The 23,914-nt window shown below is 54.9% G+C and overlaps 1 protein-coding gene across 2 annotated transcripts; it reads right to left on the minus strand.

Annotated features, from left to right (window-relative positions):
• On the minus strand, positions 1-23,914 carry SRRM3 (serine/arginine repetitive matrix 3). 2 transcript variants are annotated; one of them, XM_072353574.1, is made up of 15 exons: positions 23,749-23,914; positions 17,901-18,148; positions 15,660-15,761; positions 12,234-12,368; positions 11,929-12,009; positions 11,588-11,617; positions 11,229-11,297; positions 10,906-10,941; positions 10,633-10,683; positions 10,419-10,523; positions 9,978-10,149; positions 4,773-5,059; positions 3,944-4,174; positions 3,515-3,652; positions 1-1,901 (listed from the first exon to the last, which is right to left on the minus strand). In XM_072353574.1, the coding sequence occupies exons 2-15, from the start codon at positions 18,122-18,124 to the stop codon at positions 1,682-1,684; spliced, it is 1,881 nt and encodes a 626-aa protein (XP_072209675.1). In that variant the 5' UTR covers positions 18,125-18,148; positions 23,749-23,914; the 3' UTR covers positions 1-1,681. The 2 variants fall into 2 exon arrangements, with proteins under 2 accessions (XP_072209675.1, XP_072209676.1); XM_072353575.1 differs by lacking the exon at positions 1-1,901 and adding an exon at positions 1,916-2,455.

Below are 23,914 nucleotides of genomic sequence, written 5' to 3' on the forward strand. Positions count from 1 at the left end.
TCATTTACAATATATACTGTATATTTTATTATAATTGAACCAGCTCACTGAATCTACAGCTGTACTCACAATCCAGAAAAAGAGAGCGCGCGAGAGAGAGGAAAATACTGAAGTATTTCTACAGAGTATTTTGTTCCAGTTGGCTCCCTCCGCGGCAGGAGACAGAGACTGTAAAAGAGGAAGACTGGAAATTTTCCCTGATGTGCTGTCCTGTCCGGGGCTCTGTCACTGTGGGAGCTGTGGCCTTGGGATGGGGATGGGGACAGGTTTGGGATGGAGGACTGGAATGGGGATGGAGATCGGAGTGGAGTCAGGGGTGGGGATTGAGATGGGGACTGGAATTGGAATGGGGTCAGGGATGTGGAATTTGGGATTAGGATGGGGATTGGAAGGGGATGGGAATTAGGATTGAGTTGGGTTCGGCCCTGGAGGATGCCTCCGAGCATCCCTGTGCAGGGGGAGGGCAATGCAGGGTGTCTGAAGTGCTTGGCCGTGGTCAGAGCCCCCCAACCCACCAGCACTAAAGGGGCATTACCGGAGTCAAAGGGACGCCCCAGTTCTGCAGTGCCCTCGGGGCAGGGACAAAGCCCCGACCCCATTGCGGTGCTGTGGGTTAATCCCAGCAGCTGTGCTCCCATCCCACTGGGCTCAGCGCTTCGTCCTCCTCCAGCCAGGCGGAAAACACACGGTCCATGTGGATTAAACACCGACAGCGGGGCCGGGGGGGATGCCCACAGGAAGGGCCTCTTTTTTCTTTTGGAAACTCAGCACAATGGTGTGGAATTGGGGCTGTCAGCAAAGCGAGCGTGTGGGCCCCATCCTTTATCTCTCATTAAAGCTCCAGGGAGGGCTGCAGGGATGCTCCAGCCCCATGAGCCCACGGCCACGCCATGGTGCCAGGAGAGGAGCCACAGCCATCCCCCAGGGCTGCAGTTATTGGGGAAAGTGGCACCATGAAGCCACCTGGGTCAGGAACTGAAGCAGGATGTGGCCAGGGGGACCCAGATGGGGTCCCAGTGCTCAGAGGGGACACCAGGCACCCAGAGGTGCCCAAAGCAATGTGGGTGCAGGGGGCACCTCGGCGAGGACCACCCCAAAAGCACTGTGAGACGCATCCCAAAAGAGACCTTTTTCACCCCAAATCCAGACCTGACAGCATTTGTTCTTCAGGGGCAGGAGATGCAAAGCCCTGGAGTCAGGGGGGGATCCCAACCCACTCCTTGGGCCCATGGCCCCGCGCGGGATGAGCGCTGGGGATGCAGCGATGCTTTGTTCATCGGTGGCTCTGTGGTGCCCAGGGCTGTCGGGGCCCCAGGATAATCCGTGTCACCTCTGTCCCCAGGGGTGCCACAGGGACACAAGTCAGTGAGATGCTGCAGTTCCTTTGGGGCCGCACCGCACCCTCCAGCCAGGCATGAGTTGGGGAAAGGTGCTCAGAAAGTCCCAAACACCCCAAAAAGCACCGCTGGATGGAGCACCCCCCCAGCTATGTCGATGTGATTTGTTCCCTTGCTCTGTGCTCACCCACCCTGCCCCCCCAAGATAAGCCACCCCCCCCACCCCATCTCCCAACCCCCGAATACCCCCCCCCCAGGCTCAGGGTCACCCCCCGGCTTGGTCCATCCTTGGCGATCCCCTGCTCCTGGGGTGGGATGGAGGCTCCTGGTTGGGGCGGGGGGGCTCAGAAGCCGGCGCTCTCGGAGCTGCTGCGGCTGTTGTAGCTGGGGCTGCGGCTGGGGGGGCTGCGTGAGCGGCTGGGGGGGCTGCGAGTCCGGCTGCGGCTGCGGCTGGTGCTGTAGGTGTCGTAGCTGCGGCTGCGGCTGCGGCTGTACGAGTAGGTGCTCAGCGAGCTGGAGGACGAGGGGCTGGGGCGGTAGTAGGGGATGGGACGCTTGCGAGCGCTGCAGAGGGAAAAGGGAAACTGAGTCACAGTCCTGGTGTGGGTTAAGGGAGGGATGGGGGACAACAGCCCAGCCTCCACCTCAATGCGCCTGGGGTGGCTGCAGGGTGACAGCACCCGGTCCCCCGTCCCCTTCCTCTCCCCTGTCCGCCCCGGATGTTAGTCCTGGATTAGGCAGCGCCGAGGACAGAAAGTGAGCGGGTTAATGTGGCTTTTGTGTTTTCCCAGCCACCAAAGAGTGAAAGCTGCTGAAAAAGAGATGTTAGGGATTAGCCAGCGTCGGGCTGCCCGAGCTTCGACCCACACCGGCTCCTATGGGGCAGTGACGTCCAGAGCAGGGCACGGTGCTGAGCCCAGACCCCTGCAAGTCCCCACAACTGGAAGGCACACAGCAATTAATTCCCTGCCCCCTTGTCCCATCCCTCCACAGCAGTGAGCAGTGTTAGTGGGACCGGAGAAAGACGCAGAGATTGGAGCAGTCTGGGAGGAAGAGGAGGAAGAAGGGGAGAGGTTACCCTGGGAGCCAGGCAGGCGGCGATGCTCTCCGAGAGGAACCTTAGGATGAAATGGAAAAGGAGACATTGGTATCACTGAGGGAGGAGGAAGGGCACGGGAGGAGGCACGTGGTGCCATCAAGATGTCATCTGCTGGGCCACACGCTGGGAGCTCTGCAGCTCTGGGGGATTTTGGCTGTGGAGGGGTGACACAGATAGGACAGCAGAGCTGGCTGATACGGGCAATATTTCTCTTGTCCTCTCTTATGACATCAGCCCAGTCAAGGAGAAATGAAAACCCTCCCATAGTGAGCGAGAGCCGATGGCTGAAGATCCAGCCAGCTCCATGCTCAGGCCCTGATAGCAAGGGAGACAAATAGGTCAGAAACGAGGTAATCTCAGCTCAGCACTGCTAATGCCACCAGCACTGCATGCTAACGAGGTGCTATATATGCACGCAGTGTTTTGTCTGGCAATAAATATTGCCTGTCTTAGAGCCTGGCATCCCGAGTCAATAGGACCTCAAGGAGGAGAAAACTGCATTTAGAGGGCAGGAGATAAATGGATTTCTTGCTGGAATATACACACATAGAGTACAATTATTCTTACTTTCTGTCTGTAAATGGGAAGAGACCAGAAGATTGCAGTACGGTCTGGTTACCCATCTGGGTCAGGCTGATTTGCTCTTCATTCATCCTTAGGGTTATGTATCTATCTTTACAGCTGTTTGTCCATCTACCTGTCCATCCATCCTGTCACCCATCCATCCTTCTGCACACATATCCATCCATTCATCCAGCCTTTCACCAAGCCAATCCAACCATTCATCCATCCATCTAGCCATCCTTTCTTCCTTTCCTTCCTTCCATTTAACCATCCATCTATCCTGAAAGCATTCAAGGCTGGATGGGGCTTTGAGCAATCTGTTCTAGAGGGACATGCCTCTGCCTGTAGCAGGGGGTTGGAACTAGATGATCATTAAGATCTCTTCCAACCCAAACCATTCTATGATTCTATGATCTTACCTTCCTTCTTTCCATCTATCCATCCATATAATCATTTAACCATCCACCCATCCAATCATCCAACCATCCATCCATCCATCCATCCTGGGACCCACCTGGTGATCCTTCTGGGCTCCATGAAGCTGGGGGAGTCACGTCTCCTCTTCCTGATAGGGGAGTAGCTTCGGGAGCGGCGCCGGGCCCGAGCAGGGTCTGGGTCACTGTGGCGTGTTCGAGGCTCATTGTCTTTCTCTCTACACCAACACAAGGAGGAGCATTAGAGGCAGGAAGTGCAACACAGCACCCATGTGGGGCACTGGGACAGCCCATACATGGAAGGTAAAGCCCCTCCCAAAACCCTGGAGGGCTGAAACCCATTCTCAGCTGTGGGTGCTCTCTGAAGCTACTTTTGAGGCTGTCCTAAGAGATGGGACATGCAAGCCATGCACACACCTGGCAGCACAGGGGCCTGGGCAGTCCCCAAGCTTTGCTTGCCCCCATTGCCCATCCTTCAGACCCCAATCCGGCCGTGCCCCCCAGCTGACCTGCTGGCAGTTTTCTTCTGTGAGGGAGAGCGGCTGTGGCTGCGTGCTGCCCGCTTGTCCCGTGAGCGGGATCGGGACTTGGAGAGGGAACCACTGGAGCTCCAGGAGGTGCTGCGGTGCCCCGTGCTGTGTGAGGGGCTCTTCCTCCGCTCCGAGGCTCCGTGCCGTGAGTGCTTCGCTGATGACTCTGAGCTGCTGTTGGGACGGCCGCGGTGGTGCTTCTCCTTCACCCTGTGAGGAGCAGAGGGGATAATGTCATGTCATGTCTTTACCATGGTTCCTTTCCTTCTGCAACCTTTGGACTGTCCCCTGTGAGCCCATGAAGGAGCCAGTGTGGATCCCAAACCACCCTGATTATCATGGAATTGTATTGTTTGAGTTGAAAGGGACCCTTAAAAGCCATCTGGTCCCACTCCCAGCTGGGTAGAACTACAGGAAACCCTGAGTTGGAAGGGGCCTATAAGGATCATTGAGTTCAACTCTTGGCTCCACATAGGACCACCCAAAACCAAACCATATGTCTGAGAGCACTGTCCAAACGCTCCTTGAGCTCCAGCAGCTCAGGGCCGTGACCCTTGCCCAGGGGAGCCTATTCCAGGGCCTGATCACCCTCTCAGTGAAGAACCCTTTCCTGACATCTAACCTGATGCCCCAAGATCTCACAGAGACATCTGGGCACTATGGGGCTCACCTGCTGCAATCGCTCTTCAACAGCACACCAACCCAATGGCCACCCACCCCAGTCTCAGAGCACATCCCACCCTGGATAGCAACAGGACACTCGAGATACCCATGCCTCCGATGCAACGGCACCCCAGAGAGCTCTTACTTCTTAGCATGGGCACCGTGAGTCCTGTCAGGGCTGAGCGGGTGGGAGCACACCGAGCCCTCCGAGTCGCTGCTGTAGCCAGTGGGGCTGAGCCCCGTTGGGGCTGGCAGGCGGGCTGCCTGACCTCGGTGTCGGGGCAGCGAGGTGGAGCGGGAGCGGTGCCGGTGGCCGTGCTTGGCTCGCTCCTGCGAGGGTGAGCGGGCACCATGACGGCCGCCCCGGGTGCGAGGGGACGGCGGATCCGTCCTGCCGCGAGGCCGTGGAGAAGGGGACGGTGAGGCCGGCCTCTGGCAGGGGGGAAGAGAAACAGAGAGAGGGGGGACAGGCGGAGGGGAGAAGAGAAGAAAGAAGGAAAAAAGTGGTCTTTAGTGGGGCGCGCCAGGCTGGGGCTTGGTGCACAACGTCAACGCACATCGCATTAAGGCAGGCTACACAGATGCTACCCTGCACCTTCCTCAGCCTCTCGCCCTCAACAACGTGGGTCATGCAAACCTCCGCATGCAAAACGCAAAATAATAGTAATAATAATAATAATAATAATCAACGAAAAAACGAAGAAACAAAGAGGGGTTGGGTGGGGGAAGACGATAAAATCCAAGAAACCCAAAGTCATCTGGGAGGGAGAGCTCAAAGGGAAAGAAACGACCCCCCGGACACCTGGAGAGAAAGCAACCCCAGAGCCTGCCCGCCCCGGCCAAAAGAGGTGGAAGGAAAAGGGGAGGAAAACACAAAAGAACTGAGGAAAACAAGAAAAAAAAGAAAACAAAATATGAGAGGAGGGGAGAAAGGGGGGAGAGTGAGCTGAGGGGGATTGGGGAGAACCAAAGAGGGGAGGGGTTGGGCAGGCGCGGGGCGGGAGGGCTGCTCACACAGAGGCATGCACATATATAGAGGTCTATAATGTTTATATATGCGTAGGTTTATAGATAGTAAGGCTTTTGGCTTAAAACAAATCAAGAAACAAGAAAGACGGCACAGAGCAACGATGGAGGGCAAGGCAGGGAGGTGGAGGGGGGGGGATTGAGGGGAGAGAAGGGAAAAAGAAACCAAAAGAAAGAAGAAAACATCGAAATCAAAGGAAAACCAAACCAAAACTTCACAAATGTCATCGTTACTGAGATAAATGAATGTCTCTGAACTCTTCCTGGGATACGCATTGATCTGTTAGCTGTGACTCTGCAGGGAACTGCTAAGTCCTCATCAGCACTCAACACAGACTTTGATTTCTGCTTCCTTTTTTTTTTTAAATTTTTCCATTATATGCTTTTTTTTTTTTTTTTTTTTTTTTTTTTTTTTTTTTTTTAAGTCCCTCTTGGTTAACATCCACTTACCAAAAAAGTGGCATTTCCTCCTTTAGTAGGTAAGGTATGAAGAGAAGGGAAAAGCGGGGCAATATAAGTGCATCATTAGATTCACAAAAATGCAAGAGAGAAAGAGAGAGAGAGAGGAGGAGAGACAGAGACAAAGAGAGGAGAGAAATAAAACAAAACAACTCCCTTCACTACACTCCAACACCGAGCATTTGGGACCCATCCTGGCTACCCAGCAGTGACATGGGGCCACCGTCATGGTGACCAACCCAACCAAACCAGGTTGGGAGTCACAGGCTAAGGGGAGGCTTTGGGGGGGTCTCCCCCATTCCATCAGCCCCTGATGCCCATGAAGGGTAAATCCTGTGTGATCTGATGGGGCTTAAGGGGATTTGGGAGGTGCCGCTGTGCTCGGGGCAGCCGTTGACCTCATTTCTCCACCATCCCCTTTGCCTCAAATATAGTTAATCCTAAATGCTGCCTTTCTCCCCCAGAAGAGAAGTGGATGATGTATCGCAGTTCCACAAGGAAGATGCTGCCAAAAGGACATGAGGCCACCGTGCTGCTAGTGGCACATGCCCATAGTGCCCTCGTTCCTATGGACAAGTGGTCCAAGCCAGTCCCCTGCAGACTCTACAGCTGCATAGCCCTGAGCAAATTGAGGTGGGTTGTCTGGTGCATTTTTAGCAATTGCTTTAATAAGTGGCTGCTGCTGTTGTTGCTCCAGCAAGGGGGAGAAGTGGCGGTGGTGATGGATGCCCCACCATTAGCACTCATGTAGGGATCCGGCTGTGGCTGCACCCCAGCCCCACACCCAGGGAAAATTCCAAGTGGAGAAGAGAGAGAAAGACAGAGTGAAGGGACCTCCTCCCAAGTGTGGCATTCCCACATTTGCCACCCATGCTGTAGGGATATGGAGTCCACATCCAAAACATGGAAAGAGGGGAGGGGAGGGCAGAAGGGGCTTCTATTGGAAGGAAAAAAATAAGGATGATCCAAATAAACCCTCTGCAAAGGTCCAGTTCCAAAGGGAAAACACCTCCAGGGTACTTGTTCTGGGCATGGAAGATCTCAGAAGATGTCCATAGCCCCCAGTGCTCTCCCCAGGTCCCTTCAGCTCACTGCCATGACACAGCCCCAGGAGGGGCAAAAACATCCAATCTCCCCCAGTTTCTCACTTGCTGGCCCTTCCTCCCTCCCCATCCTGCAGACCGAAATGCCCACAGCCCCGTAAACCCTTCTCACACACTGGGATGTGCCTGCTTCTCTATGCCTCTATTTCTGCTGATTACACTCAGTCTCGTTATCCAGCCCCTAAGGAAGCACAGGGAAACTCAGCCCGACCCAACGTGACTGTACCATTTGTGGGAACAAACACAAACTCGGAGGGCTAAAACACACAGAAATGCATTCTACCAAAGGAACGAGGAAAAGAGAAAAAGGCAGAAAGAAAGAAAAATATTACATGGACAGGGCAAAAAATAATAATAATAAAAAAAGAACGTAAGAGAAGAGCATGGCTTTGCAGCTAACTGGGGAAAACCATACAAATCGAAAAAAAAATCATATATAGCCACCAAAAAGAGACAAAATGAAAAAAGAGAGAAAGAGAGAAAAAGGAAGAAGGAGAAAGAAAGTAAGAAAGAAAGAGAAAATAACATTAAATCAAGCTACGGTGCTTTTCAACAGGCTCATCTGCAGAAGTGAACGTGCAGAGGTGGACGAAATACCTACCTTCTGAATTGGCAGTGACAGGAATGCAATAATAAAAAAGAAAACAATAATCTCCACATTTGGAGTGCAGAATGGGAAAAAGACAATGACTCTTTAGTAATGTGATTTAGACCCCTTTGCTAATCAAGTTTGCTTCGCTTAGAGTTTTTAATATATAATTGGTCTCGTTTGCATCCTTTTTTTTTTTTTCTTTCATTTTGCTTAACTGGAAAGCCTGTGGCTTTCGTGGCTGCAGCAAGTTTGCCAGCTTTGTGTGTAACCCAGCCCCTAGACAGCAACACTGCAATTCGGTCTGAAAAGTGGCTGCTGGACACGACCAAATCCCAAACAACATGCAGGGGGAATAGATGGAGCGGGACATGTGGAGGCTGGGAGGGCCATGTCGGCACCGGCCCGAAGAAAACCAGAGAGAAATCAGTTACAGAGAGTGAGTGCAGGTGAGAGAGCGAGGTGAGGAGGAGGAGGAGGAAGAGATGGAGAGGAAGGATGGATGCGAGGAGGATGGGGAGGCAGCTGGAGGCGAGAATGGATGGAGACAGGACGGGGAATTTAAAAGGGAAGTCAACATTGCACAGCACCCTGCCTTGATTGGGGAGCCTGCGGTGCTGGGCAGGGAGATGAAGAAAAATGGGCTGAATCGAGTGGTTATGGAGAGTTTGGGGTAGGCTGGGTGCTCAGCCCTGCTGCTGCTGCCTGGAACCACGCTTGGAATGCTCTGCTGCTTGGGGTGCTCGGGATGCACGGCAGCATCACGGCATGGGATGGCTGGGAGGGGGTCAAGGGTAGGTGGACATCACGGCCCCCATGGCCCCATCCTGCTGGGGTTACAACGCGGGGAGGGGACCCTCGTCAGCACCACGGACAGCTGCCGCAGCCAATTCATGGAGGCCAAGGGCAACTCGCGGCTCACAGCTCGGTTATCTTCCCTTTTAAAGCCCTCGTTTAAAATACAGAGGATGGAGGTACGATGTTCAATGGCTTGTCAGTATTTGAGAAAACACATCTGGATTTTTTTGTTGTTGTTGTTTTTTTGTTGTTGTTTGTTTGTTTTTTTTTCTTCTTCACATCAATACACACAAAAAAGCAAAAAGTTCTAGAACAACACGACGACGACAGGGGAAAATAAAAGAAGAGAGATATATATTGTTTGCATTTCTGTACATTACGGAGGAAAAGAAAAGAAACCATGATAAAGGAAACTAAAACAAGGGGGGGGGGGGTTGAAAGCGTGGTTTCATTGCCCTTCCCTCCCCCTCTTCCCTGCTTCTGCTGAGCAAGAAATGGAATCATATATTACCGTTTGGGTTATTTTTTTTTTCAAGTGGGAGGCTAAAGAAAAACACAGATGGGATTAAAAAGAAAAGGAAATAAAAAATAATCAAAGAAAACAAAAAGAGAGAGAGAAAGAGAGAGAGAAAGAGAGAAAAGTTGTCGGAGAAAAGTCCCCTCTAGAGTTGGGGAGCCAAGGGAGTTCATGTGGCATGGGTGATGTGAGGTGCCAGGGGTGGGGACTCCTTGGCACCCACACCCCAAACAGCAAAGAAGAATGTGGAGAGGTGCTCCATTACTGGTTAAACTGGGGCATGTCCCTTCATCCCGTTGTGGGGACAAAGCCCCCAGCACAGCTGGGTTTTGCTGGGACTCGACAATTGGACCTGCTGTCACCCATCATGGGGACCATGGATATCCAAAATCTAAGTGCTCAGCCCCCAAAGCCCCACTCCATGACCTCTCCTGGCCTTACAGCAGTCCCCAATCTCAGCACATAGACCAGTGCTGGGATCCTGTACTTTGATGGGCTACAGGTGGCAGGGAAATAATACTTTTCCATTTTTACCCACTTTTTGGCCATCTGGGAGCAATCCCGACAGTGGCCTGCTGAGCCACTGGGGACACCCTCAGGGTGTGACATTCACAGAGCGGCCATAGAGGGAGACCTGGTGCTGGGGATCCTGCCCTGAGGAGAGGAACCAACATCCCAGGGTTGGGGGAACATGTGTACACAGGGACGGGGACAGCCAGCACCCAGCATCCCCATCAGTCTGTCCGTCATTGAGATGGGGAAGGAGGGAAGAGGAGAGCCAGAGTGAGGGATTCCTGCAAAGGGAGGAGGAAGAGGAAGAGAGGGCAGCAAACCATGGTGCAAGAAAAGCCTACGTACATCCGTTGGCTCCTCGAGTGCAGGGCCATGGCTGTGGCGGCCATTCTGGGCGCTGCCCTTGTGCCCGTTCTGGTGCGGCGAGGCCGAGCGGCACGGTGAGGAAGAGGACGGGCTGCGGCTGGAGCGGGCGCTGTTGCCCTTGGGGCCGTCCTCACGATGCTTGGGGCTTAGCCTGTGGGGCACGGCGCGCTCAGCAAGGTGGACAGCACATCCTCATCCACATGCCAGCATAACAGCGGCACCCAACATTGGGTTGGGATCGTGGCGCAAGAACAAAAAATAGGGCAAGAAAATGGGCTTTGCGCTTTTCCCTAATGGAGATTTTGCTTTAGACTTCCCGCTGTTGCCTTTCCAACCCCTTAAAGCATCCCTTGTGCTTCAGCATCCCCATCCCCACAGAGGTCCCCACCATGAGAACACCGTGCCCAAGGGTGCTCCTACCTGCTGGGGGATTTGGAGTTGCTGTAGTCAGAGGAGAGCGAAGCGCTGTGTGAGCTGCAGCTGCTGCGCCGGTGCGACCGCCAGGCTGGCGATGCACTGCGGGACCTGTGGGGATGACAGCCAGGGCTGACGGGCAGGCTGAGCCCCTGCACTGGGCACACATGCAGTGTTGAGGGGTGTGCATCCTGCCAGCCACCCTCTTACAGCACCTCACCTCTTGCGCTCTTTGTTTTTCTCTTTCCTCTTGTTTTTGGGGCTGCGGGACCTGTGGGAAGGGCAGGAAGGTAAAAGGGCAGAGATGGGATGCAGGGCAAACCCAAACCCAGCAGCAGCACCTGGTTGCAATGGGTCACTGCGCTGGCCCTGCTCAGTGCACACCCAGAGCATAGGGTAGCCCCTTGTCACCTCCAGGGTGACAATCAGTGTTGGGGTGAGGGGGCACAGTATGAGTGGTGGTGGTGTGGCTCCCGGCAGCCTGCACTCTCACCTGTGTCTTCTCTTCTTCCGAGAGCCCGACTCAGACCTGAGGATGAAGAGAAAGCAGAGATGAAGGAGACGTGAAACTAGCTAACAGGGAGTGAGGGACAGGCAGCCCCCAGGGGTGATGCATATGAGGATGCAGGAACCAGTGGGATGTCTCTCCTGGACATGGGGAGGTGACAGCCCATGGTTTGAAGCACATTCTGCCCTATCAAGGGACACCCAACTTCATGCACGTTGCCACCTTGCCCACTCTATGGGTGTCACCAGCCCACCCTGAAGCCACCAACCAGTCTGGTGTCCCCAGCCCTAGAGATGTGTCCATCTCACCTGTCACGTCTGTGCTTCTTTCCAGTCTTCTTTTTCTTCTCCTTGCGGATCGGGGAAGAACTGTCACAGCTGCAGGGAGGAAAGTGGTGTCCATGGGGTGGGACCCCAAACCCTGTGGCCCAGGGGAGCCCCATCCCCACCACCCATTGGCATCTCACTTCCCTGCACAGCCCCTGGGATGCACAGATGTTGCAAGGAAATTATTTCTTCAGGGGACAGAAAAGAGTGTTTGGCTCCAATTCACCCTGCAGCCAAGGCAGGCAGATCCTGCTGTGTCCCATTGCCACCTCGTGGGCTTCACTGCCTCCAGCAGGAGACAAGAGCAGCTGACTGCCAGGATTTGGGAAAGGGACACTCACCTGCGCTCTGATCCGGGTTTCCTCTTTTTGCTGCCGCAGGGAAGGCAGAAAAGAAAGGATTATTAAGGACAGCATCCTCCCACTGAGCCAGGAAATGTAAAATGGGAAGGGGACCAAATCCTGCCCGGTGCCATGCTCAAATTCTTCCCACTTTGATTGAGCCCAATGCTGCTATCCAATGTTGGGGTGAGCAACCAGGATTTAGGGTACATCAACACGGGGACCAAAGGTCTTTAGATGTCCCCTGGCTCCATGGAGATTGAGAAGGGTAGAGTAAGGAGAGTACACAGGATTGAAGCCGCCCTGCCTAGGAGACAGTGCAGGGACAAGTGAGGACTCACCGGCTCCGGCGGTGACCCGATTTCTTTTTCTTTTTCTTCTTGGGTGGTGGGGAGGTGGAGCTGCTCGACCGCCTTTTCAGCCTGCAGGAAAGGGTTGGGGTGAGAAAAGAAAACCATCCGCCATGCCACGGCCAATATCACCGCATCCATCACACCCTGACCTTGGTGTCTCTGAGCTCAGTGTGACTGTGCCAAGGAAGAGTGTCATATGATCACACATGCATTTAAGATGGGGACATGGAGCTGCTCCCACATCCACCCCTGCCACCTCCCACTGGGGACGCCCCAAAGCCCCCTGCCCAGACCTGTACTCGCGGTGGCTGCTGTCGTCGCGGTAGCACTCAGCTGAGCAGTCGCACTGCAGCAGGCAGCCCTCGCTGTACTCGGGGTACTGCACTGTGTACTCCTCCCCATCCAGCCCGTGGTGGTTTTCTATCACTCTGGCAAAGGAGAAAACACAGCAAATTTGGGAGACTGGCAGCAGAGAGGAGCGCGGTGGGGCTGAATTGGGGCTATGGGGGAGAACAGCAGCCTGATGGTCCTGCTGTTGGCACATGGGGTCAAGAAGACCTGGCTCCGTCACCACCTCTGGGGAGATCTTGGACATTAGGAAAAACTGATTCTCAGAAAGGGATGCAGTGGCACAGGTGGCCCAGAAGGGTGAGAGTGTCACCCTCCACGGGGGTGTTCTAGAACCGTGGAGATGTGGCACTGAGATACACCCTGTGGGCACAGCAGGATGGGTTGGGGTTGGACTTGGGGGGTCTGAGAGGCCTTTTCCAACCTTAATGATTCTGTGGTCATTCAATGCCTGGCACTTCCATGTATCACCGTCACACAGTGGGGTTCTCCTGCAGTGCCTGCCTCTACAGTATGTCAGCACTGGGATGTGCAGGGACATCCCCAGGGCCAGGACACCACCCCCGTCCTCGTCATCACTCAGAATCCCTTTGCTGCCTCACGAGGCAGAGTGGGGGCTGAGCGGGTGCTGCTGGCAGGGTCAGCTCAGGTCGGTGGCGGGGGCTGGATTAGGGCGAGGAGAGCTGGTGGAAGACCAGGGATTATCCACTGTCAGCAGAAGCTGCCTGGGATGATCCAGACTTGGAGGCCAGAGCCCGACCTGCCATGGGCTTGGCACAGGAGGTGACGGGTGATGTCCCCCAGGTCAGCCAGGGTGAGAGAGGAGGGGCCATCAGGCCCAAAGCCACTGGGGTCTCCACTTCCTCTTCAGCAGCTTCATCAGCATTAATTTTTCTGCTGCCATGGAAACAGACAGGAGGTTGCCATTGACTACCAGGGCTGTGGGCTGGACTCAGAAAGCAAGGGGGGAGGCCATGCCCACCTCCCCTGGCTGCCCCCACTTTGTGCTGCTCTTGTTCTGCCATCAGCCCCAACGTCCCTGGGGACCTCAAGAGAAAGGCATCCATTCCCTTGTGGAGTGGTGCTGGGAACAGTGAGGGTGTGGGGCAGGGGATGAGCTCCTGAGCTCAAAATGCTGCCATGGGTCCTGGGGGCTCGGTGACAGCCACTGGGAAAGGAGAGCAGGAAAATTACGTCCAAGAGCCCTGAGGGAACATTTCCTTAGCAACAGCACTGCTGGGGATTGCAGCCCATGGTTCACCACCACATCCACACCAGCACCCCTCTGTCTGCTGGGGGACAAGGCTTAGCTGATATCCCAACATAGGTTCCTCCCCATGCCCCAGTATGGAGGCTGGTAGCAGAGGAAGCCAGTGGAGGAGTGCAGTCCTCTGGCTTTTGACTCAACCTTTCCATGAAAACGCCTTTCAAACAACAACCAAACCACAGAAGGAACGAAGGAAAAAAGGGAGCTGAGCAAACTGAGTTAACTCTTGCTGGACTTTCTGCTTGATGGGCAAAGCGTGGCACCACAGGCAGTGCTGGACCACGTGCTGCACCCCACAGCCTGCTGCCAGCACATCACCCATCAGCTGCGCTCAGCAGCTCGGGACCAGCTCGTGCTGCTCCAGTTCCACCTCCTCTCCTGACACACGCCTGCATTTCTTTTTAAGCCCACCAGCCTGTCCATCAAGTAGTTCCCCTGCCAGGAGCAGGCTGTGCATGCACAGACAGGAGCTGGGAGGGCGCAGACAGCAAGCTGGGGCTCAGGTGGTCATGGCTCTGCTTGGTGCCTCAGTTTCCCCTGGGGATTTCTGCAGACAATGCTGAGCTTTTGCACGCACTTTGAAAAGAGAGCAGCTGGTTCAGAAACATGGGCCAGGGAGGTGTTGGAAAAGGACCAGCACACAAGGTAAGTACGCTGAGAGCTCTCCCAGATCATTGCAAAGGCGATGAGTGTTTATTAAAGCACTGGTATATCTTCAAGCAGTGCAGAAGTTTGGCACCCAAGCTATCCTACAGCAGGGACTGTCACAGGTCATGTCCCCACTGCACGGAGCACCACCTCCTTGGGACCCATCTGTGCCTCCCTCCTCCCAGCATCTCCTGGCTGTGCAGTCCTTGCAGTTTCTTGCTTTGAGACCTTCCAACTCAGCACTATTATTTATAGCCCATGGGCTAATCTAACGCTTACCCTTCCAAAGCAAGTCTGCAAGCAGGGAAAGGTGACAGCCACTCTGGGGTACCCTTGACACACCTCTGGCTTCCCCATGTGCTCATTAAAACACCAGCCCTAATGAGATGGGCAGCCTCTCCTGGGAAGATGCCCTGGAGATGCCTTGTGCCCCGCAGGCAAAGGCCACTTGTTAACGTGCCAATAGGACTCTCAGCTGCATGAGCAACCTGGGAAGGTTGGTTTACCCCAAGCCTTGGTTTTCCTACCTGCCTGGAGAAAGACCCAGATGATCCCTGGGATGGGGATGTGAATTCCAAGTGGGGCCAGGCACAACTGAGCTCTGGTCCTGCTTGGTGGCTGCTGCCAGAGGAAGGCTGTCCCCACCACAGTGGGCTCCCCGCCTCCCCCTCGCCCTGATTTCCTGATCCTAATGAAGCATTAATATTCAGTGGACCTGCAGCATCTATTCCTGTCCCAAGTGACCTGGTTTCCAGGCTGATAGATGGTGTGCACCAGGCCAGCCATGCTGTCTGGGCCATTAAACATCACACCAATAAATCAGCATGAAACCGGGGCAGATCCTTGTGAGGAGGTTTTACCCAGACAGAGAAGCTGTGATTTCAGCCCTGGAGAGCAGGAAAAGCAACCAATACAGCAGGCGAGGCAAGGGCTGAGCATCATATAGGATCAAACTGGTGCTGTGCTTTGCTCTGTTCCAGTGACCTCAGTGATGTTTGTGGGCAGGCAGAGGCAGGGCATGAGTGGCTGGACTCGCATGAATGCCAAACTTGCAGCTTGCTCTCCACCACTGGCTGGAAGGGTGAGTGAGTGTCCAGCCTTTCTATGCTTTGGTTTCATCATCTGAAATAGGAGCATTGCAACAATGGCATCTCTGTAGAGCACCCAATGGGTGACAAACAATTGGGAAGAGATAACCTCCCTAGAGGTAGTACCCTGCCTCAGAGAAGCAAAATCTGCCTCCATCCAACCAACTAACCAATTAACCAACCAACCAACCAACGAATCATCCAACCACCCATCCAACTGCCTACCCCTGTAACACCCTCTGCATCCATTCACCTAACCAACTATCCCCATATATTCATCCATCCATCCTTAGTGACAATCTGGGATGTCTCCCCGGGACAGAAACACGTGGGACACAGAAGGGCAGACTCAGAGCTGCCTCACTTACATTTGGCGCCCGTGCTGGTCCTCCCTGGTGAGCACGCCTTCCTTCTCCATCAACATCTGCCGAAAGGTCCCCACTTTCTGTCGGATCTCCTCCTCTGAGTACCTGGATGGGCAGAGATGCAGTCAGAGCTGGCACAATTACAGCACTGGCTCCCCATGTGTGCCCCCCAAAGGCTGAGACAGGACCAAGGTGAATGGCCAAAGGGGCACACAGGGCAGGGATGTGCTGATGACTTTCCATACTCTTGGGAGTGGTACGTGGCCAGAGAGGCTGGGAAGGAGAGGTGGCATTGTGATGGTCAGCAGGGCCTGGAGGACAGCAGGACCCTCCTCCTGGTGCTGTGCACTCCCTCAGTCCTGCGTTCCCTTCCCAGGCAACACTCAGCAGAAGAAAAGAGGAGGACAGCAGTGAGGACACCTTGTGTCCTCATAGCTGGTGAGGTCAGGTCCCTCCTCCATCCCTACATGAGCCTCCCTTGCTCGTCTCCACGCTGTGCCACGTCCCAGCAGCCAAGCCAGCACTGCGCTAACGCCGAACGCTGACTCAGGCCACTGCAGGGTTATTAACGAGAGACACTAATCACTTTGTCCCTGGCATCTGCAAACAGCCGCAGCAAAGCACGGCACTCCAGCCATCCCAGAGACACTGGAGGATCAGTGACAGTGGACGGTTCTGTTCTGCATCCTGCATTGACGCAATGGCACCAGAGCATCCCCCGGACCCAAAACTGAAGGTTCTGTGCTGAAAACAGACACAGCAGATGACTGTGCTTCCAGCAACGTCCCCAGGAGAGTGAGGCACGGGACAGCACCTGGACCACATCCTGCAGTTGGGTGCACGGCTTAACCATAATGAAATAAGAATTAATATTAATGATCTCATTTGCACTGAAATGGACTCATTAATACTCCAACCAGACAGGGCTGCCCAGCAGGAGGGCGGTGAACCAGGCGGCTCTGCTCATTCCCTGTGCCTTGCACCCCACCAGGGCTGGAAGACCCCTAAAACAGGGCAGCATCCCCAGAATGCTGCTCTGCACCTCACCAACTGCATCATGGATACTCATCCTGCAGCACGAGGAACCTGAGGTTTAGCTGCAGAGTGGCTGCTGATAACTCTAACAGAGGGATATTTCCTTTTGCCTTGAATGCAGAGAACAGGGCGGGGAAAGGAGCAGAAATTGCTGACATTTCTTATCCAGAAAAGAAACCCAACCACCAGCCAGAAGGAACCCTGCGGGCAGTCTGGAGTGGGCAGCAGCCAGAGCTGGACCTGGAGGAGCCATCCGCATGGAAGGAAACCAGGAAGGCTCAGATGCCCTGAAACCCTCCTCTGCTATCACAGCACCTGGTCCCACTGGGCCCTGCCCTTGGAGATCGATCCCCCAAAGAAGAAACCCCCACAAAGCACTTCCCCCCCCCCCCAAGGCCCCAGGAAAGCCTCCACGCAGAGGGGAATTAACCAGTTTGGCCAAGATTATGGCTGTAATTATGTTATCATTTCAGTGCATCACCGTCATCGCCGTTATTAATAGCTTTAATAACAGCAAAGGCAATTACAGCAATAACAACAGCACCGATCACAATACTGTTACTACCCGCTGCAGTAATACTACTACTAATAGTGAGAAGCCTAGTAGGGCACGGGAACCCAAAAGGAGGACCCGGGTTCCCCAAGGCGCCAGGTCAGCCTTATTTATTTCCATAACGACAAATTATGCATAATCATTATTCCAGCCTGTGTGAGACAATTTAATTCTAGGTCACAGTTGTGCTCTTAATGAAAGCCTTGGCGAAGCCTCCTCTCAATCCATTTCCCCTCTCCACAGCTGATCCCAGTCCCCGTCTCCCTGCGTGTGCTGAAGCATTTGCTCCATCAATCAGGCTTCAGTCCCAAAACTGGAGAGTGGGAAGAGAGCAGGGACAAACCGAAGCACTGCAACGGCCTCACCTGGGGCTAAACACAACTGCTCTACCTCATTTCCCCAGCCCATGCTTATTTGTCATTTAGGGATGTGGCTTGGTGGGCATGGTGATGATGAGTTAACAGCTGGACTAGGTCATCTTAGTGCTCTATTTCAACCTTATTGGTTCTATGATTCTAAGACAATAGGCTAACACATCCAAATCTCCTTCCAACTGCAGACCTCTGCCACTTCAAGGTACTGCAGTAGGGAGAAGCCAACAGAGGTCCCATGTCATGAGTCACCCCACGCGTCAGCCTCGGATGCCCACCACTCACCCTTGCTCTTCCATCATCTCCTGCAGCTCCATGCACTTCAGCTCCACCCGTCGCTTGCGCTCGTGGTCCAGGATCTCACGGTGAGCCTTTTTCACCAGGCTGGGCTCCACCAGCCTCACCTCCTCCTCTGCTTTGTGCCACGTGCCCGAGGCGCCGGGCTGCGAGAAGCCATTGGAAGCCTCTTGGGGTGAGGGCACGTTGGCTCCATTGTTGTAGAGAGCCATGATGGTGCGGGTGGGACGCAGCACCTGGTGGGAACAAAGAGCTGTGGGTCACCCACCGGTGCTGTGCAATCACCCAGCCATGGCGTGGGACTGAGCACAGGAGCCAGCAGAGAGCTCTGATCACCCCGAGGTGCCCAGGCAACGCGCTGGAAGCAGCAGCAGGGATGAACATCCTTGAGCTCTCCAAACACCTCTCTGCATTATTAAAGCCTATTGATTCCTATGTCTGAAACACAAGGAAACCAGCATAGTTACAGCAGGATCTCTATGGAAATGTCATCTATGGGCCAACACACATTTACCCACCCATGCCAGCTTGGGCAACTCTTCCTCAACAGCTCTGCCTTTCTCTCATTAGGGACAAGAACTCAGGAATGATGGAAGCTTCCCACTGGGAATTGTTTCTCCACCAAAGGGCTCCTTCCATGGGGGAGGGAGGGGGAAGAAGCGGATGTTTCCACAGCAGCAGCCTCTGCTCGCTTCCTCCAGTGGGAATTCATTTTATCTTTAGCCCAGCAGTGGGGAAATTCATTGCTGCAAAACCTTGAGAATGCACTGGATGTGTCGCTGGGCTGATAGAGGGAGGAACGTGTGCACAGAGAGAGGAGATAAATGGGCTGCCAGAGCTACAGATAAGGACTATGGGGTGGTGGAGGCTGGACTCATTGGGGAATATACCCAACAGGAGATAACCCTGAGTGGGGATGGAGCTCAGTGTCTTCACACAGCCCTCAGTGCTGATGCTGAGTGCTAGTTTGCAAAGGCTGACTGCAGGGCCCCTCTCAGGTGCTGGGAGAGGGGATGGGTCTCCTTTGTTCCCAGTGGTTACTGGTTATTCTCGGGTATCCAGCAGGGCTCAGTGTGGTGGGATGGGGGCAGGGGACTGGGGGATGCTCAGCTAGTGTCAGTGCCCCCCTCCTGGATTGCTGGAAGCCCTTCCCAGGCAGATGAGGACAAGGGGCTGGGGGTGGCAGGGAAAGAAGTGCTCAGACATGAGTAATATTCCCCATAATAGCTAATAACAGCAATCCTGCCTCAGTGACGGCACAGGCAGGAAAACAAAGGAAGAGAAAAAACTACCCGCAAACACCATCCTGCTATAAATAGCAAAGCAGAGCCACCAGCAACAGCCCTGGATGGGAAATGGAGAAAGTCCTGTGCCTGTGGGGACAATGGGGACGATGCACTGGGGCAGACGGAGTCCCCAGGAGGATGGACCAGGTCTGTGCCCCTCTGTCCCAGAAAGAGAGCCCCAGAAACACCCTGTGCAAGAGACGGCTTGGGGACACACTGTAGGAGGGCAGCCATCACCTCCACAGCCTCCAGTCATCAGCCACTGCCATGAGACAGAGCAGGGATGGCTTGGCTGTGCTGGACCAAGTCCTGAAGTGGAGGCAGCACCCCAGCCTCATCCCAAGCCTCCATCCCCATCCTCAAACATCATCCCCACACCCGTCCCCACCTCCCTCCCAAGCATCAGACCATCCCCATCCTAAATCCCAGCTTTATCTGCAGCCTACATCTCCATCCTCATCAACATCCTCCACCCTAATCTTCATCCCCACCCACTTTAGCATCTTTCATCCTCACCCCCATCCTCAAACCCACCCATATCTTCATCCACAGCCTCCATTCTCATCCTCAACACCATCCTCATCTCCATTCCCACTGACCTGACCCAAAAGCCAGCAGTTTCCCTCCTGGCTCACTGCTATCTACAATAATAAACAGGATGGTTAAATATTTCATTATCTGCAGTAATTACCCACAAATCATCAAGTGTTGGCAGCCAGAGACCCGGCTGCCTCACAGAGAGAACAGGCGCAGTTCCCATGGGCTCATAGGAACGCGATGCAGGACACAGCGCTGGCATCCATCCCCACTGCCAGAGCCATTCCCCCAGCACCAAAACATCAGGGAAACTCCCGAGGAAATTTGCCTCTCCTCTTTTCCCCCAGGGAGGGGAAGCAGAGCAGCGGAGCCCCCTGCCTGGCCGCTAATTAAAGCTGCCTCCGGTCGGTGCTCAATTAATTCTCACCACATCCAGCTGCACCAGACAGGGCAATGGCGAGTGGCTGCATGATGGAGGCATGGGATGCAGCAGGGATGGGGACAGCCAAGGACACACCGACACCTCTGTAAGGAGCAAGAGGCCAATCTGAGCATTGAAAATCCCTTTGATGTGGCTTTGGCTGGCCCAGGGTGTCCCAGGGGGTGCCATGACACTGTGACTGGCATCACTGCTCTTCGTCTAAAGAGCAGCGAGAGATTTTCCCCTTTAAAATTTCCACCTTGTTTACAAGAGGAAAGCAGCCCTGGAAGGGGGGAGGAGAAGAAGAAGCCTTCATCTGCTGCTGGCAGCTTGTGCCAAGCAAACAAAAACTGGAAGGAGAAAATCCCACCTGCTTTTGGCAACGTTGAGAGATGCCCCATCGCCATCCCCGTGCTGGGTCTTCCATCCTGTATTTTCCACCTCCATCCTCATCACTATCCTCCATCCCCGTACTCCATCTTCACCCTCATTCTCCATCTTCATTTCTACCCTCCATCCCATCCTCCATCTCCATGCTCATGCTCCAGTCTTCATCCTTATCATCCCCCCCCCCCCCCCACATCCTTATCTCTATCCTCATGCTCCAACCTTCCAGCCTCATCTCCACCTGCAACCCTGCCCCACTCAGGCCACCAGTCTCACCCCATGACTCAGTTTCCCAGTCCACAGCGCCAACCACCACGTCCTGCTGGGCTGGCTCCTTTGGGTCTCACTCACCAGGTGTGCAACCAGCACACAGCAGAAATAATAATCCCATCCCCAAAGCATTTTCTGCCTCATTACAGGCTGCTAATTGTCTGTTACTTGAAGATGGCCACTGGAAGGCTTCCTCCAGGCCATTCACAAGCACACACCGCAACACCAAAAGCCGTAACACATCAGCCTTTCCCAAATACCTGGCCAGCATTACAAGGAGGAAAAGCCTCGGGTTGCTGCCTTTAATTGGACCCACCTTCCCAGGCGTTGCCTCCCAGCAGCCCCCGAGTGCCAAAAACCATGAGTCAGACCTCCAAGAAAGGGAGAAAAGAAAGAAAAAAAAGAGGACAAAATCGGCTTAAAAAGCCTCAGCAGGTGGAGCTTGTTAGCACTGAGCCATCAGGGCCCCGCAGAGCCACCACAAGGCTGGGGTGGTGCAGTCACCAGTTTGGCACCAAGGGCCATCAGTTGGCTACATCCATGTGGCTCAGACATCGTGATGCCATCCCCCATAGCCTGGTGGGGCAAGCAGCTGTGGAATGTTGCTTGGACACAGCCACCTGCATGCTAAAATATGGCAGCTTTCAGACTTTAAAGCACTTAACAAAGAAGATCTGTCTAACCTGATGGTTGGACTAAATGACCTCGGTGGTCTTTTCCAACCTGAACGACTCTATGATAAAATACACACATGATGCCCCAGCGCATGGGGAAGCCCCATTGAACACCCAATGCCTCACACCATGCGGGGTCATCCCTGGGTGATCCAGGAGTGCTTCATCCCTGCTAACGATGTGATGCGGTGTGCCGGGGCTCATGGGCTGGGCGAGGGCTTGCTGCTGCTTGTGCATCCATAGGCATGAGCATAAATCTATATGTTTTAAATAGACGGGGCTGGCAGAGAAGCTAAACAGTTACCAAGCAACTGGGCTCCTTCCTGGCATGCTGGTGGATGGATGGGGCGCCGGGGGGCAAGGAGAGGGGCAGGACCCTGAGGGAGGGCATGTGTGGGGTCAGTGGCACACAGAGCTGGAGCACGGGCAGGAGCTGCTCTGGAGATACCTTCCCAATGGTGATGGGGGGTCCCAGGTGCACGGGTGGTGGTGTGGGGCAAGCAAGCAGCCATGTCTTTCCCCCCTCACCATCCCCCCCTCCCCCCGACGCGGTGCCCGTTGTGTAACGGGAGGAGCTATTCCGGGGCTGAGCGCATTATATAAGCCGTGGGCCACCTGGCTGGGAGAAGATGTGAGCTGGGGATGGAAGGGAAGGGCTTTGGGGACAGGAGGGAAGGGCTTTGGGGATGCTGGGGCCCCGTGGCAGGATTCAGCTCCCACAGCAGGATTCAGCTCCCACGCATCAAAAGTGGGGCAGGGAAGGGGCAGCTGGGGGCGTTTGGGGATTTCCTTGAGACTAGAGTGGGAAAAGCCTGTGCTGCAGCCCAGCTGCTGCTTCCTACCCCACACAGGGCTTGGGGGCACTGCACACCCCACTAAGGAAGGTCTGAGGTGCCTGATGCCCTTCCCAGGAAGCAAAGCACACCAAGAACACCACACTGGGGGGCAGCCCTATATCTGAGGTAAGGCAGCACCTCCTTGGGGTTGGGGACAAATCCAAACAGGAACAAATCCTGCCTGAGGCTTGCAGCTGGGTGCCACATATGCTCATCCAAAAGAGAATGAAGGACAAACGTTGCCCTAAAACCTGCCCAATATTGGCTCCAGAGCCCACGTCACTACCGTCCTCCTCTGCTGTATAGGAAATAAGGCTGCTGCCATCCCTGCAGAGCCACCGCCACAGCAGGGGATGAAGAAAGCTGAGAGTGGTGGCCCAGGAACAGCCCTTGGGTGGTGGGACCAGAAGGGACAGTCAGATTTGTATAAGGCCTTGGTAGAGAGGACACATGGCTGGCAAGGAGCTGGAAAGCAGCTACCAAGGAGCCACCAAGGGACTAGCAAGGAGTTACCAAGAAGTCACTAAAGTGCTAGTAAGGGACTAGCAACTAGTCACCAAGGAGCTAGCAACATGCTTGCTTCCCACTCAGTGCACACAATGACGGCCATGCAGATCAGCAGCGGCTGCACCCTGTGCATTGCCCTCCAACCCAAGGCTCTCCAAAGCCAAAGCACTCTGAACATCGGAACCCTCCGTGCAAGCACGGCCATGCGAAGGAACAGCCCCCACCTGAGTGACAACCCCAAATTCCCACAGCTGGAACCAGTTCTCTGGAGGAGGAGAGATCCAAGCACACGTTCCTTCAAAGACCCTGGACTGGAGCAATGCAAATCACTTCCCCAAAACCTTCTGCTTCTCACTCGCTGTTGAGTTTTGCACCTTTTTCCTCCACCCGACAGCCAATGCACTCACACGTTTCACCCAACACTGTTGCCCTCCCCCAGCTGAGCTCTAGGTCCAAAGTTGTGGAGCCATTTGTGCATTCTCCTTGCTGTAGCCCCCCATACCCCACCATGCTCTGGGCTCTGGCAGCCGTTGGGACCTTCCCATCTCCTCAGTCCATGGCACAGAGAAGCAGGGTGCTCCCAACAAACGCCTGCCCAGCCCCAATTCCTGCTCCCTACAGGGTCCCTCTGCCCCACAGGAACCCACAGCCCTCCATATCTCCCCCCCCCCAGTCATTTGAGGTCTCCAGCACCTCAGAGACGCTCACAGTCCCCTCCCTACGCTCCCCCATCCCCTTGGGGTACCCCCGTGCCCCTCATTCTCCGTGCCCCGCTGCCCCCCAACCCTTCCCCGCTCCCCATTGCTCCCTACGTCCCCCCCCTCCAGCCCCAGCCCATCTCTCTGCCCGCCCTCCCCCCCCCCCACCATTCGGTGCCGCCCCAGGAGCCAGGCCCGGGCCCAGCCACGCTGCGCTCACCTCTCCCCGCCGCTTCCGTCCCCGCCGCCCCGCTCAGCCCGGCCCGGTGCCGCCACTGCCGCTCTCTGGACCCGGTTCGGTTCGGTCCCGCTCGGCCCGGAGCGGCGCGGCCCCTCCCGGCGCGTCCCCTCCTGAAGTGCTGGACAGCTCCGCGCCACAGAGCCGC

The sequence above is a fragment of the Excalfactoria chinensis genome, chromosome 19, assembly GCF_039878825.1.
Source record: "Excalfactoria chinensis isolate bCotChi1 chromosome 19, bCotChi1.hap2, whole genome shotgun sequence".
NCBI lineage: Eukaryota > Metazoa > Chordata > Aves > Galliformes > Phasianidae > Excalfactoria > Excalfactoria chinensis.

Coding starts and splice junctions, on each gene's coding strand:
- SRRM3 (XM_072353574.1), bottom strand. CDS start 18,124: ATGGCTCTCTACAACAATGGAGCCAACGTGCCCTCACCCCAAGAGGCT. Junction 12,369..15,659: donor GACCAGCACGGGCGCCAAAT/GTAAGTGAGGCA, acceptor CTCCTTTGCCAG/AGTGATAGAAAACCACCACG. Junction 11,618..11,928: donor TCGGGTCACCGCCGGAGCCG/GTGAGTCCTCAC, acceptor TCCCTGCGGCAG/CAAAAAGAGGAAACCCGGAT.